The sequence below is a fragment of the Aquarana catesbeiana genome, linkage group LG01 (assembly GCF_042186555.1).
Source record: "Aquarana catesbeiana isolate 2022-GZ linkage group LG01, ASM4218655v1, whole genome shotgun sequence".
Classification (NCBI taxonomy): Eukaryota; Metazoa; Chordata; class Amphibia; order Anura; family Ranidae; genus Aquarana; species Aquarana catesbeiana.
In genome coordinates, this window is record NC_133324.1 from 403,032,292 (window position 1) to 403,047,618 (window position 15,327).

At 41.8% G+C, this 15,327-nt stretch overlaps 1 protein-coding gene across 2 annotated transcripts in view; it reads right to left on the reverse strand.

The window, feature by feature from the left end:
* Window positions 1–15,327, reverse strand: part of RFX3 (regulatory factor X3) — a 485,917-nt gene that overhangs the window by 61,398 nt on the left and 409,192 nt on the right. For both annotated transcript variants that reach the window (XM_073634946.1, XM_073634940.1), the window contains 2 exons: window positions 14,705–14,824; window positions 12,516–12,637 (listed from right to left, as the gene is read on the reverse strand). In XM_073634946.1, coding sequence (XP_073491047.1) covers window positions 12,516–12,637; window positions 14,705–14,824 — 242 coding nt within the window. The remainder of the gene's footprint in view (window positions 1–12,515; window positions 12,638–14,704; window positions 14,825–15,327) is intronic.

A 15,327-nucleotide genomic window follows, 5' to 3' on the forward strand; every position in this document is an offset into this window, starting at 1 on the left:
CCAAAAGCTAACACCAAAGTCTGTACAATGGTTACAATGGTTAAATTCATTCTAAATGTATTTTTAATTAAAAATTAGTCTTGGTTAAATTACCAAGTTTGTATGTGGTTAACAAAATTGTCCATATACTGTAAAAGAGGTTAAAGCTTGAAGGTCTTTGTTTTGAGAAGAAATCACAAGTTAAATTCAACACCTAGTTTGTTTTCATAAGTCTGTAAAGCCACAGAAAGCTGTTTAATAAGCCGTCATGAAATGTAGACATGGTGTTTTGTAACAAGAGCTTGTGGTAAAATTTCTCATCATCTGTATCACCCATATATTTGATATTTGAAGTTATATCTTTTTTTGTATTATCACCAATTATAGTTGATATTATTTTACACTGAATTTTTAGTTAAAAATATATATATTTTAGCACATTGATGTATTCATTCTTGTCTTCAAACTAGCATAAACTAATTTGAGTTCATTTGATTTGTGGAAAGATGTGAAAATCTCCTAAACCATAGATTTTTGCATAATTCCATAAATATAATACTGCTAATATTTCCGTATAAACATCTGACACAACTATGGGTGGCAAGGCACTATCAAATATCTCAGGGATAAAGTTGTGGACCGGCACAAGTCAGGAGATGGATACAAAAAAAATTCAAAGACTTTATCAATGCCTAGAAGCACAGTAAAGTCTATTAATAGGAAGTGGAAGGTATTTGGTACAACACAGACTCTCTCTGGATCAGGATGTTGCTCCAAACTGGATAAAAGAGCCAGGAGGAAACTGGTCAGAGAGGCTACCAAGAGGCTTACAGCAACTCTGAAGCAGTCGCAGGAATTTATGACAAAGAGTGGTCATTGTGTGCATGTGAGAACAATATGACAAATTCTCCACAAATGTAACTTGTATGGGGGGTTTGCAAGAAAAAAAGGCACTCCTGAAGAAAGACCACATGCAGTCATGACTGAGCTTTGCCAGAACGCACCTTGAAGATTCTGAGGCCACATGAAAAAAAGTGTTATGGTCAGATGAGACTAAAATGTAATTATTTGGCCTCAACACTAAGCGATATGTCTGGCGGAAATCCAATACAGCTCACCATCCAAATAACACCATTCCTACAGTAAAGCATGGAGGTGGTAATATCCTGTTATGGGGGTGTTTCGCTACAGCAGGGACTGGAGCACTTGTCAGGATAGAATGAAAATGGATGGGGCAAAACACCACCAAATTCTTGAAGAAAATCTGCTGCCCTCTGCCCGAAAGTTGTCAATGGGAAGAAGGTTTACCTTCCAACATGACAATGACCCACAGCACACAGCAAAAATGACCATACAGTGGTTGAAGGAGAAAAGGTGAATGTCCTTGCATGGCCTAGTCAGAGTCCAGACTTAAACCCCATTGAAAATCTGTGGAAAGACTTGAAGACTGAAGTCCACAAACAGTCACCATCAAATGTAACTGAACTTGAGCAGTTCTGCCAAGAAGAGTGGGCAAATATTGCAAAGTCTAGATGTCTAAAGTTAGTAGAGACATAGCCCAACAGACTAAAGGCTGTAATTAAAGCAAAAGGTGGTTCAACAAAATAGTGACACAAGGGGGGTAATCCTTTTTCCAACTCAGTGATTCAGTTTTTGAATAAAAAAATTAAAAAATTCTTACATGTTGGTGTTCTATCTTTCACATGGATGTTATACGTTGCACTGAGCAAATACAGCTGGATAAAGCAAAAGCTGTGTGTCTTCATTTCAGGCTGCAAAGCAACAAAATGTGAGTATTTTAATGGGGGGTGATTCTTTTCTATACCCACTGTATACTCTGACTTTCCTGATATACATACTTGATCAAAGTCATGTGATTCAAACATTATGGAACCCACTTGGTGTAATAGCGAGTGAATATGCATCATCAGAAGAGGGTTGGCAATGGAAGCTTTATGCGTCTCTCTGGAAAGGTTTGCTTTAAAACTGCCATATGTGTGTCTATTTAAAGTTTGACTTTAGGAGTCCAATAAAATGCTCTCAGCATAATGGGAGTAAAAAAGGATGTCAGCAGCATGTCAGTGACCACATTTACAGCAGGAGATAAATGTTAGGCTTCCCTTGTTTCATTATTTGAGCTGCCTGTAGGCCAACAGAGATGTAAAACTCAGAGGAGGTGAACTCAGCACTCCGTGAGATACATAACTCAACAGCCTTCCATGGCAAGAAAAAAAGACCAAAGAATGCACTGCAGGTGGCATATCATGGCAGGGAATAGAAAGCCTGGAGTCAGAGGCCAAAAGAAGATAAATGTGTAAAAGAATACATACACTTAAGTAGACTGCTTCTAAAAACGGATGCACAAAGCAAAACTGTATGACTAAAAAGTGATGACAGACTGGGCAAGGTAAAATAAGATGCAAAAATTAGGTTTGAGTATTTAGTGATAGAGGGTTGCCCTATGCCAGGTGTCTTACTGCATTGTTGCATACTTTAACCACTTCAGTCCCGGAAGGATTTACCCCCTTCCTGGAACAATAAAAAAGAAAGAAGGACGGCGCCCTCTAAGTGCACTTAGAGGGTGCCGTCCTTCTTTCTTTTTTTTTTAAATCAAACAGGGTTTTATTGAATATTTGCTGCATACATAGAATGATTACGGTAGCATATTGACATTGTAACAGTGTAACAGTTATAACTTGAATAAAGACAACATTAAGTACAAACATATCTAACCCGTATTATTATTCCAATTATATATATATTTAACTTGCATAGATTATCAACCCATACTTATATCTATTAAATCACTCTGTGTTTATATGATTATGCTAGACACAGGTAGAGGATTCTTGGAGCCATCTGTCCCAGATCTTGTTGTACTTAGCTGGGCAACCCCTATTAATATATATGCATTTCTTGTATGGTAATGTATGGTAATGTATTATTTATCTCCACCTTCCATTCCACCACCCTGGGAGGCTCCTTCCTCATCCATTTCCTGGCTATGACTTTTCTTCCTGCAAAGAGTGTTTCAGATAAAAAGGTTTTGGTGTATTTGTCTGTTGTGTCTGGAACTATGCCCAGGAGGCATTGTTTAGGGTCCAGAGTCAGAGGGGAGCCCATTGTATCGTGTAAAAATGCTACAATTTGCTCCCAGAAGCCTTTTATCTTAGGGCATGCCCAGAGTAGATGGAAAAAAGTGCCCCTCTCTCTCTCACACAGCTGACATGTGGCGGTTTGTGTGCGCTTGTATCTTGCCACTCTGAGGGGTGTGAGATATGCCCTGTGTATAATGTAAAGCTGTGTCAAACGATCGGAAAGTTTAGGAGATATAGTTTTGCAGGCCTCCAATACCTCACCCCACTCCTCATCCTCCACCAGTCCTACCTCTCTCTCCCATCTCGGTTTAATGTCATATGCAATTTTAGTAGCTACAGGGGTTAAAAGCAAGTTGTAAAAGGCTGAGATCAATTTGTGGGAGTCTGTGCTTTTAATTATAGCTATTAGAACATTAGGTGCAGGGCCAGGACAAGAGTCTGGGAACTGTGATTTTATCGCATGACGGATTTGTAAGAATCTAAAGAACATCTGATCCTGTATTGTAAATTCTTCTTTAAGTAGGTCAAAGGTTTTAAGTTGTCCATCTTTCAATATATGGTGTAGGTAGAATATTCCCTGTATGGACCATATGAAAGTGTCATTTATTTTATTAAGCTCCTGGAGATTTTTATTGCGCCATAGTGGCGTGTAGTCATTAAACTGTGGAATGTCAAGTTTAGAAGCTGCTAGGTTCCATATTCTCCTATAGTGGTACAGCATGTTGTATCTTCTTTCTCCTAGTTCCATCCCGCCCAAATCCGCTGCTATTGCATATATCGGGTCTTTGGTGTATTGCGCCCATTTCGGGCATAGGAGCTTGAGGAATCTCTCACTGTCAGTTTTGTCTAGATGGAAAAGCTGGGATAACTGTGCTGCGATGTAGTATAAGTTAAAATCAGGTAGGGCCGTACCCCCAAGATCAGTCGGGTTTTTAAGGGCTTGCCATGTTAATTTATGCCTATTATTACCCCAGACAAATGACTTTAAGAGGGATTCTAGAGATTTAATATGTTTTAGTGGCAAGTAAACAGGGGTGTGCCATAGAACATAAAGTATCTTGGGTAGTAGGATCATTTTGATTAAATTTATACGACCCCAGACTCCTAATGGTAATTTGGACCAGACCCGTGTTTTATTTTTAACTATGGATATGAGAGGCTCTATATTTAGGGAGACATAGTCTGCAGGGGATCTGGTTATGTGCACCCCCAAATATTTAATAACATTCGTTCTCTGCAGCGGGAGCCTGGTTTGGGATTCTGGGGGTGGAAAGCTGTCAATTGGTAGGATTTGGGATTTATCCCAATTAATTTTCAGACCTGAAAATACTCCAAATTGTTCTATCATGCGGAGTGCATTGCATAGTGAAGGGCCCGAGTCTGCTAGATATAATAATGTGTCATCCGCATACATGCTAATTTTTTCAGTCAGAGTGCCCATTTCTAGTCCCCTAATCTCTGGATTTGCTCGAATGGATATTGCCAGGGCATATAACAATGGGGATAGGGGCAACCCTGTCTTGTGCCTCTGCTGAGGTCAAATAGTTGAGATGCCCATCCATTAGCTACCACTTTGGCCCTAGGTGCCTGGTATAATAATTGGACCCATTTGATGAATTTTGGGCCAAATTCATAACCCTCCAAGCATCTCCATAGGTACCTCCACTCTACCGAGTCGAAGGCTTTCGCTGTATCTAAGGTCACAACAACCCGTGTACCAACTTCCTTGTGCGTAGCCTGTAGATTAATGTAGAGTTTCCGTAGGTTGAACGAGGTGTTACGTCCGGGCATAAACCCAGCCTGATCTGCGTGTATCAATGTTAATATTACCTGATTGAGCCTGATAGATAGTACTTTGGCTAGTATTTTAATATCAACTTGTAGGAGTGATATTGGACGATAGGATTCTGGTAACCCCAACTCTTTTCCAGGTTTAGGGATGAGGACTATGGTGGCCTCTGTCATAGATGGGGGCAAAGTCCCAATTTCAAATAGATGATTATATAGCTGTAATAATTTAGGGGTAAATACTTCACTAAATTGGGAATAGAACTCAATTGGGAGTCTATCCGAGCCGGGAGATTTGGATCCAGCAAAGCTAGCTATAGCAGTTGATATTTCGTCTACAGTAAGTGGTGCTTCTAGTAATTCTATCTGTTCTTTTGTTAGCTGTGGAAAAATCACCTTTTCAAGAAAGAGAGACATAGAACGGGTCTCATTGGGGGCTGTCGTTGTATATAAGTCAGCAAAGAAATCCCTAAACATTGATGTTACGGTGGAAGGGTCTGTAACCTCTCGTCCTCCTGGGCCATGTAGTTTGATAACCACCGGGGGTCTATCCTTGCTATGTTCTAAATATGGCAACAATTTGCCCGCCTTTTCCCCATGCTCAAACATTTTCTGTTTGGAGAAGAACATTTTTTGTCTGGCTTTTTGGTACTGTAACTGGTTAACCACTCTAGTTTGTAATTTAAGTTGATCTGCATTTACTGATGTCGGGGTGTTGGTGTATGTTTTTTCAGCAGAGGACAAGTCCTCCAGCGCCTTACCGCGGGCACCGGAAGAGTCCATCTTAATTTTATTAATAGCAGTTACCAATGTAAGTCTAGCGAATAACTTAAAAGAATCCCATACTGCAGCTGGAGATGCTGACTCATCATTTTCCACAAAATACATTTTCCATTTATCCATAAGCTCGCTATCTTCTGGTAGAAGAGAGAGCCAGAATGGGTTTAGACGCCAAGTGCGTGGTGGCTTTGCTACTGGAATACTTAACGTAATCCAATAAGGGCTATGGTCCGATAGTATTCTAGGGCAAAACATCACCTCCGATAGCCTGGGGGCCAATCTGCGTGAGATAAGTATAAAATCTATACGGGACATGGACCCATGAGAGGACGAGAAGCATGAGTATGACCTAACTTGTGGGAACTTGTGCCGCCAAGTATCTATTAAATGGAAGGTGGAGACAAGTTTAGAGAATCTAGTTTCAGTGGGAACATTATGGACAGTTGAAGCTGGTTGTAATTTGTCTAAAGTCGGATTTAAAGTGACATTAAAGTCTCCTAACCATATCGCTGCTACATTCGAATGGCGGGTCATAAATGATATACCTTCCTGGACTGTGGAGACATTAAATGGAGGTGGTATATAAAAGGCCATTATGAGCAAAGGTTCACCATATACTTTAGCATGGATAAAGACATAACGGCCTTGTGGGTCAGTGGTTAACTCGTACAATTCAAAATGTACCGATTTGGCTATTAATACAGAGACTCCTCTGGAATGGGACGTGTGGGTAGAATGATACGCCCACCCGACCCATGGCCTACGGAGCGCCATCTGAACACTGCCCTCTATATGAGTTTCCACCAGTGTCACCACATCAGCACGTTGCTTCTTTAGGAATGTGAAGACCGCCGCGCGCTTAAATTTCTCACGGAGGCCCTTCACATTCCATGTAAGAAATTTCAAAGATGCCATTGGCAAAACTTTTTAATCATTAATAAAGTATTTATATAAAGCAGTTTGCTCTCCATACATAAGGCACATAGGTTTCTAATTTTCAAACACATCTTCCTTAGTCGTATAGCATATACTACATAAGTACGTTTCCATAGATCTAACACATGTAATGTTACCTGTTTTCTATAATAAATATGCACAACAGAGTGTAACCGAACCCTAAACCTTCCAACCCCCACCCCCCTCCCTGCCCTACACTGACCCAAACTTGTGTGGGCATAATCCCTTAACTGGTTGTGAACTGGGAAACATTCTAACTTCTTATTAATCAATAGAATGTAGAACAGTTGGTTGAGTCTTCGGAAGCTAAATAGCATGAGTAATATCAGCCATATCACTTGCAGAAGGTGTAGTATGATTTCTCGATCTTCTTGTTTCCGTTTGGCTGCAACAACTATGTTTCGAAGAGTGTTCCAATGCTCATGGTGCTGCTTCCCAGAACTATGTGGGGTAAAGTCTCGCTGCACGGTGCATGTTAACTGTAGGACTTTGTCTTCCCCGGAGCCCCGGAAGGTACTTTGACTCTTGCACTGTGGGTATCCAGGATTCATGCTGTAAACTTGCGCCGGCTAGAAACAATTCCTGGTCACGACTGTATTAAAAGTGAGGCTTAATCAATCAGCTTGTTGAGGATTAGCTCGTCTTTCCAACCAAGAGATCACCTCCTCTGGATCTTCAAAGAAGACCGCACGACCGTCATGCTCCACCCTGAGACGAGCTGGGAAGAGCATTGAATACTTGTATTGCAGATTTCTTAGCTTACGCTTGGCTTCTGTAAAGCTCTGGCGACGACGTTGCACCTCTGTGGAGAAATCCAGGAAGATGGCCACTTTCACGTTCCCCACTGGCATATTGCCTTTCTCCCTTGCCATTCGTAAAGCAGTGTCCCGATCTTTATAGCTAAGGAGTTTAGCTATGAACGTGCGAGGAGGAGCGCCCTGCGGGGGGGGGGTCTTGCTGGCATGCGAAGCCCGTTCTACCGCAAACATAGGAGAGAAGGCTTCTGTCCCATAGGTAGTAATCAGGAGTTGTTCCAAAAATGTGGTAGTGTCCTTACCTTCAGACCCCTCCGGCAAGCCTATCAGGCGTATATTACATCTTCGCAACCTATTCTCCATATCGTCTTGCTTTATAAGGAGTTGTTGTATTTGTCTTTGCACACGGTCTGAGGATGTTTGTAAGGGTGGAATAGCATCCTCCACCTCGCTCAATCTGGTCTCGGTTTCTTTCACTCTTTCTCTGAGTTTCTGAAAGTCCTGTCTAATAAGGGAAATATCCATCTTGACTTCCTCTATCTGCGCCGTGAGAGAAGTTCTACAAAAGGTGATTGCTTCAAGGAGTTTGTCGGTGTCACTCGCAGTGTGCTCTCCCTCCCCGGCCTTCTCAGCAGCTCCATCTTCCTCCATGTCCTCCTTTTCTTGTCGGCGGTATTGATCAAGTTTTGCTGCCGCTGCTTTTTGTGCTTTAGTTGATGACATACTGTGAAGATCCTGGAAGACTCTCAAATAGCTCCCAACTCAAGATAGCAGACTGACGTGCTTGGTAATCAGAAAAGAATGCAGTCCTAGTTTTAATATTCACCCAGGTGCCCGGGGACAGGAGCTGATCTTGCAAAGTTAATGTGTGAGGTGCCACCCCTCCCTTTTCAGAGGCACTGGCAGTCTGGAGCCGTACCCTGCAAGATACAGGGGACCGAGTAGGCACTGTTTAGAGGGGAATAGCAGAGCCACAGTCCGTGATCACAGCACAGGCAGAGGAGGTAGGTGTGCCAAAATGGCCGCCGGTCACCACATGTAGGCCCAGGCCGCAATCTAGGCCAGTTATGGGCGTCAGTCTCCCTGGGTCTCTGATGGACAAATAGGCCAGCAAACAGGGCGATGAGTGCAGTCCAGCCTTCCCAGGAAGCTATCTAATAGCGGGGTACCTGTGTGATGCAGCTGGTTTCAGGCAGGGCCGTAGGTGAGGAGGACCAAGATGGCCGCGGCCTCTGGCTGTAGGCCGAAGCCGCGGTCTAGATTTATTTTTGCCGCCGAGCGGGAGATCGCCGATCTTTTCGGGCCGCCGCGCGTCCCTCCTCTTCAGGAACCAGACTCTACTGTCCCAGGTGTCTCAGGGAGATAATCCAGCCGGCTACCCAGTGCAATCAGCCCAGGATTAATAATAAAACAGGAGTAATGGACGGAGCTCTGAATCCACACGTCCTACTCCATGCTGTGTCAGGCCACGCCCCCTTCTTTCTTTTTTATTGTTCCAGAGCTTCTTCTAGCTTTTGTAGACTGGCTGCCTTCCATTTATTAAGCATCATTTTATCCTTACATGGACTAATACCTGAACTTGTGAAACATTAACTACCACCATCAAGTTCCTCCTCTCAGGAACCCCCAATCCACCCCCTTCCCCCCACCATTTTTAGTTATATGTACTCGGCTACCTCCATTGTGCGCCATATTAACCCCTTGATCGTTTATTTACCCCCTTCCTGACCAGAGCACTTTTTGCGATACGGCACTGCGTCGCTTTGACTGACAATTGCGCGGTCGTGCGACATTGCACCCAAAGCATTCTATTCAAAACTAAAAAAAAAGTTTTGTCTTTAGTTATACTTTATCTATTGAAACCGATGTCAGCATAACATGCAGGCAATTTGCATTTTTAGGAGGAGGTATGTAATTGCAACCCTGGTATTTCTCTCATGAAAAGTTTACTTTAAAGGATAAGTTCACCTTTATGGGCAGAGTTTCACTTTTCATAATAAAAAGAAACGTTTTCCAATGCCATTTCTGGCCCAGCTATCCCAATGTGCTTTTCTCTCATTTGCCTTATCCACGGGAAGTTTAAAATCTTGCCAGTTTATTTCAATTTATGAAATGATTTTTGGATTTCATCACTTCCCGTAGATTGTCTGTGAGCATTCACTTCCTGTAGGCCATTTCTCAGAAGCCTTCACTTCCTTGGTGCATCACAGAAGAGGGTGAGATAGGGTGTGTTCAACACTTTGGACCCCATCTCCCTCATTACAATACTACTTTCCACTCACTTCCTATATAATCTGGTTGTACAATCTTTTTTAGATCTCCCTTCAGCTATGTAGTACAAGGGCCTGTCTGATCGTATACAAATTAAATGGATTGTTCAGGTGTGTCCTTCCATAGTTCTGGTAAATCTAAAGGAAATTGTACAGAGATTGTACAATCAGATTACATAGTGTATTACCATCTTTATACAAGTACATAGGGGGGAGTGGATGGAGACACTCAGCTGTTCCTCATTCACATCTCTACGTAGTGAAAACTCACATTCCCAAATTCGTTTGTTTTGGGTGTTTTAGAGAGTTTTCACTCATCATGCATAGGCCAGCCCATTTTTTGGAGCAAAGCATGGTGCGTTACTTCTGTTTTTGGTGCATTTTCCGCACTTGGGGTGCCTTTAACATGTAATGACAACACAAACACGATGCACATTTGCAGCATTTCTGAAACACATTGCAAAGTACGCATTTTCTGTGCAGTTTGCCATGTGTTTGGAAACACACAGATGAGAATGGAGCCTAATTGCTCTTGTGTAAATGCACCAATTTCACTTTCAGGCCCCAGTCACACCTAGAGTAGTGGAAGCGCATGTTTTTTGGCTTGTCTTTCCAGTGATACACATAGGGCAGTCCATTGATTTCAATGAGCTGCACTACACCTGGCAAAGTAGCTTATGGGACATTTTGTCGTGTTAAGAGTTGCATGTTATTTATTGTGTTTGTCACCTGTTTTTTCATGTGGCAAAATGTGTTTGCTTCTGTGTTTGGTGTGCCATTAACAAGTAATGACACTAAAAGAAGAACTAGGTAATTTTAAGTGTATAAATGTGGCCATACACTATACAATCTGATTGTACAATCTCTTTTAGATTCACCAAGACTATATAATTGGAGGACACACCATCTATCCAATCACTCTGTATCCAATTAGGCAGGCCCTTGCACTACATCAGGGGTGTCCCATGGGCTGTATGCAGCCCCAGGGAGTTTAGCATGCAGTCTGAGCCTGTCTGAATGGGTGCTGGAAAAGCCAGGCAAATGCACACATAGAAAAATGCTGGGGATACTGTGAAAACTTAATTGATGGGTGAAGGGTGCGTGCTAAAGAGGTCAGCTGGTAAACTCCTCCCTGTGTATTACTGGTTTCTCTGTCTCCAATCTATACCAGGGAGTCTCTGAAGCTTTCTAAGAAATATAGCAAGGGTAAGATAAGGCCTTGTTCTCAGAATCAAAGAAAGCTTGTATTTTTTTGCAACCGAGGTACATTGATGGTATATTGGAACATAGGGGAGCTGGATTTTAGCAAAAAAGAAAGGTGAACTTGGGCCAAAGGTAATTCTTTTCTTGTGTTAGGAGTTGGGCTTAAGACCCCTTTCACACTGGGTCTGCCCGTGCGTTAGCGGAAAGCGCAGCTCGTTTTAGCGGCGCTTTACCGCTGTTTAAGCTGCGCTTTTTCGGCCGCTAGCGGGGCTCTTTTAACCCCCGCTAGCGGCTGAAGAAGAGGTTAAAAAATGCCCATGTTGCGGTGCTTTAGAAGTGCTTTTCAGGCGCTTCAGAAGCGCTGCCCATTCATTGCAATGGACAGGGGCGTTTGGGAGCATGGTATACCGTGCTCCCAAACCGCCCCAAAGATGCTGCTTGCAGGACTTTTTCTAACGTCCCACAAGCGCACTGCCCCAGTGTGAAAGCACTCGGGCTTTCACATTCGAGCAGCATGGGAGGCAGTTTTCAGGCGCTTTACAAGCGTTTTTTCTAGCGCTAAAACGCCTGAAAACTGCCTCATATGAAAGAGGTCTTAGAGATGTTCAACAGGCAAAAGTATTACTTCTTTTAGATAAGAGTAGGAAATGGTTAAAACCCCTGTCAGTTGTTTGACTCATTCGAGAGAAAGATTCCCCCTATATTCCTGATTTAGTGACAACTCAAAATTCTGAGTTTTCCCTCACTTTTAGTCTCATTAACAGTATCTTGCTAGTGGTAACACAGGCAGCAATACAACACAGGCAGCAATACAAACATAAAAAAAAAAATTAAATTCTGCCCTCACTTTTTATACATAAAAGTTATGTTAAACATTTGAGTTTATTATCTGAGGGTTAATTTAATAATAAAGTTAATAATAAAGTATTGATTCTCATAAGAACCTGAATTTATCTTTCATATAAAAAAACCCCTGTTAGCAACCCTAAAAGAATAAAAATTAAGTATAGCAACTATTGCTGCTGGCAAAAATCGCATGAAAAATCTGACAGGCTGGTTGTAAGCAAGTCGATCGACCGATCAACTTGGGTGCAATAAGCCTGCCCATACATAGTTAAATTTCAGCTGGCCCCTGCTGAACCAGCAAACATTAAAACCATCTATGGCCAGCTTTACAGTGTTTTTCTTTTCCAGAAATAATTTTTTAGTCACTTTCAATTTTCCTTTGAACTTGCTAGAAAATGTGACTACTCCAGGAAGTGCCAGCTCTCTAGCATAGCCTCCTCCCACTGCGCACATCATAACCCTGGCCTCTTCTGGGACTCTCTGTGCTGTCCCAGCTCCTCTGCCCCTACTTTCACCTCCCTACATAACATTTCATGTAGCTGCCGGGGGGAGGGGGAGCTCTAAATCTGCTAGGGTTGTTGATATCACATTCAAGGTGGTGGCCCCCAGGGGCAGTCTCAGGCCTTTTGGATGTCTATACAGGAGAGGCTTTTACAGATGAGAAACATTAAAAAAAATATGTTTTTAAGTACAAATATGCACAGATACAGGGCCTCTTTAATCTTTCTACCATAAACTGCTCAGACTTGGATTCTAATTGCTTAATGTTTAATATCCTCTGCCAGTATTATCATACAGTACCAAATTCATTATCCAGAAAAAAATATTTTAGTTCTTACCTAAAAACTGTTGATGGTGCTGGCTTTGGGCAATTACAGTCTGCTCAACAGATGCACCTGTCTGTTGTCCACTTCCTGTAAATCCATCTCCCACTCCGTCCACTTTCTGCATAGGCTTATACCTGTTCAATGAAGAATCAATTTCAAATACATAGACCACAAAACACTAATTTATTAGATTGTGTGTGACTGAGTGAGGATGCAGTGTTGGTCTGCCTTTACTGAGTCAGAAACACCAAAAATACCAATGCTGTGTCCAGAATTATCCTGATTGGGTTAGCATCTTTGACTGCATGAATAAGAAGAGATTATGTGGTCCCCGTGGTCAAGCATTTACCACCTCATCCCCAATCCACCACTTTCCTGTGTATCGGAGGTACGGGAGACAGCTATACTGATGCAGAAGCCTGACATTACACCCATTTGCAGGAGCAATGCTTTAGGTCCCCAGCCTGCTGTCACAGGGAAAAAGGGGGGGGGGGGGTCAAGGGGTGAGGTGGTGGATGCTGAACATGCTACATATTACACCCTAAATACAGGTGTATCATGTTCAGAAAGGTAAATGTATCCTTTACCTTGGTGTCAGAATCAGGGATTACTGCTTGCACAGAGACAAATGATCCCTAGGTGAGCATCTATGCTCCAGTTCTATGTGGATCATATGCCCCGTACACACGGTCGGACTTTGTTCGGACATTCCGACAACAAAATCCTAGGATTTTTTCCGACGGATGTTGGCTCAAACTTGTCTTGCATACACACGGTCACACAAAGTTGTCGGAAAATCCGATCATTTTAAACGCGGTGACGTAAAACATGTACGTCGGGACTATAAACGGGGCAGTGGCCAATAGCTTTCATCTCTTTATTTATTCTGAGCATGCGTGGCACTTTGTCCGTCGGATTTGTGTACACACGATCGGAATTTCCGACAACGGATTTTGTTGTCGGAAAATTTTATCTCCTGCTCTCCAACTTTGTGTGTCGGAAAATCCGATGGAAAATGTCCGATGGAGCCCACACGCGGTCGGAATTTCCGACAACACGCTCCGATCGGACATTTTCCATCGGAAAATCCGACCGTGTGTACGGGGCATTACTGTACATAGCTTCATAAAAGCAAGTGATGTAACTATTTCAAGCACTGTATGCCAACATTAGGTTGTATAGAAGTGTAGTAAAAAAATGTTAGAAAGTTTCCACGAAGCGTGCACCAGTAACTTTCACTGGTTGAAAGCAGCACAGCCCTGGTTGATTAACAGTACTGACCCTCCCTCTCCTGCTGTGAGGGGAATTAAAGGAAGGTGACTGCAATGAAAGGTACAGAACTCCTTTGCGGACAGGCAGATATTTCACAATCTGCTGCTGTCACTTAGACTAATGCATCAGCGTTTATCCCCACATGTGCGTACAGTCTATTTCCTTGAATACATACATGGTTAACTGCCAATATAAATCCCTTTGGTGTTCACAAGCAGCCAGACATGTAAAATAATTTACTTGCAATGGCGGCTGTATGTAGCACATATGCTTCACGCGTATAAGAAATCGCTGAACATTTTACACTTCAAGGCTAGGGAATGTGTAAACACCCATGTGCACGGCACCTATAAAAGTGTTTTTTTTAAATATCTACTTGGAGTCCAGCATTAAATATTCTTTAGATACCAGAAAACACTCAAATGTTACCAATAAACAATCTATGGTGGAGGCTAACCTTAGCTCAGCTTTCGTCTTCTGATTTACATCATCTTTACAGTACACCCTGAAGCAGTACAGTAAACTCAGCCCACATGTAAATGGATGTCCACCCACTCACCATAGAAGGTATCACAACAAAGTCAACAAACTCTAATTAAAATAATCTAGAAAAAATCTTCACATCAGTTGCTGTTAGCATGAAAAATACTGATTCTGTAAATATTTGCTTAGAGAAAGATGTTCAGAATTTATCATAGTACAATCATACAGCAACCAGAGTTTTTCATACAATCTGTACCACACTACTACTACTAGTACTTCTTATAAAATGACTTTTAAAGATTTTAAAATTATTTCATTATTTACAGCTTTATAGTTTATAAAGAACTAGAAAATATATATTATACAATCATTCATTTATAGCTATACCCCTGAAAAAGCATACCTCAGGCCTGTATGGCAGAACTGCACCCACTGTTTTTACATACCGTTGTTTCTGCTGCATCGGTTGCTGTCTCATAGCCATATATTGCATGTCCTCTTGTAAACGATTAAGAGGGGAATCTGGCTTGACACGAATCCCGTAATAATGGTATTTGGAGTTACCCCTTTGATAAAAAAAAAAAAAAAAAAGAAAGACGATTCAGAGAGGTGGATTAAAATGACTTTACAGGTAATTGTATGCATAATTAAACATACAAATCTCTTTCCACAATTCCAAAAACAGTCAGCGTTGGTAAAAATACATAAAGAAGCTCAAAGCGTGACATAAACCCAAAGATAATGTATTTTGCAAAATTCTAATTACACAGAGCGTGCTTAGGAACAATTCCTATAAACTACTAAGTAATAGTATTAAGACTGTTCTGAAATAAGCAAGTCAGTTTAAATTGCCAATAATCAGGGACAGCACCTAATGCATAAACAGTATATCTTTTTTGAAAGGAAATATCGAGCATTGATTGGATATTAATAAAGGCTGCTATAAGTGGCTTGGAGCAGTACTTGGAGAACTTGTAATCTGCTTTTCATGTAAAATACTGTAAAGTACTGAAAATGACTTAACGTAGTTAACCACCTCAATACAGGGCACTTTCACTCCCTTCCTGCC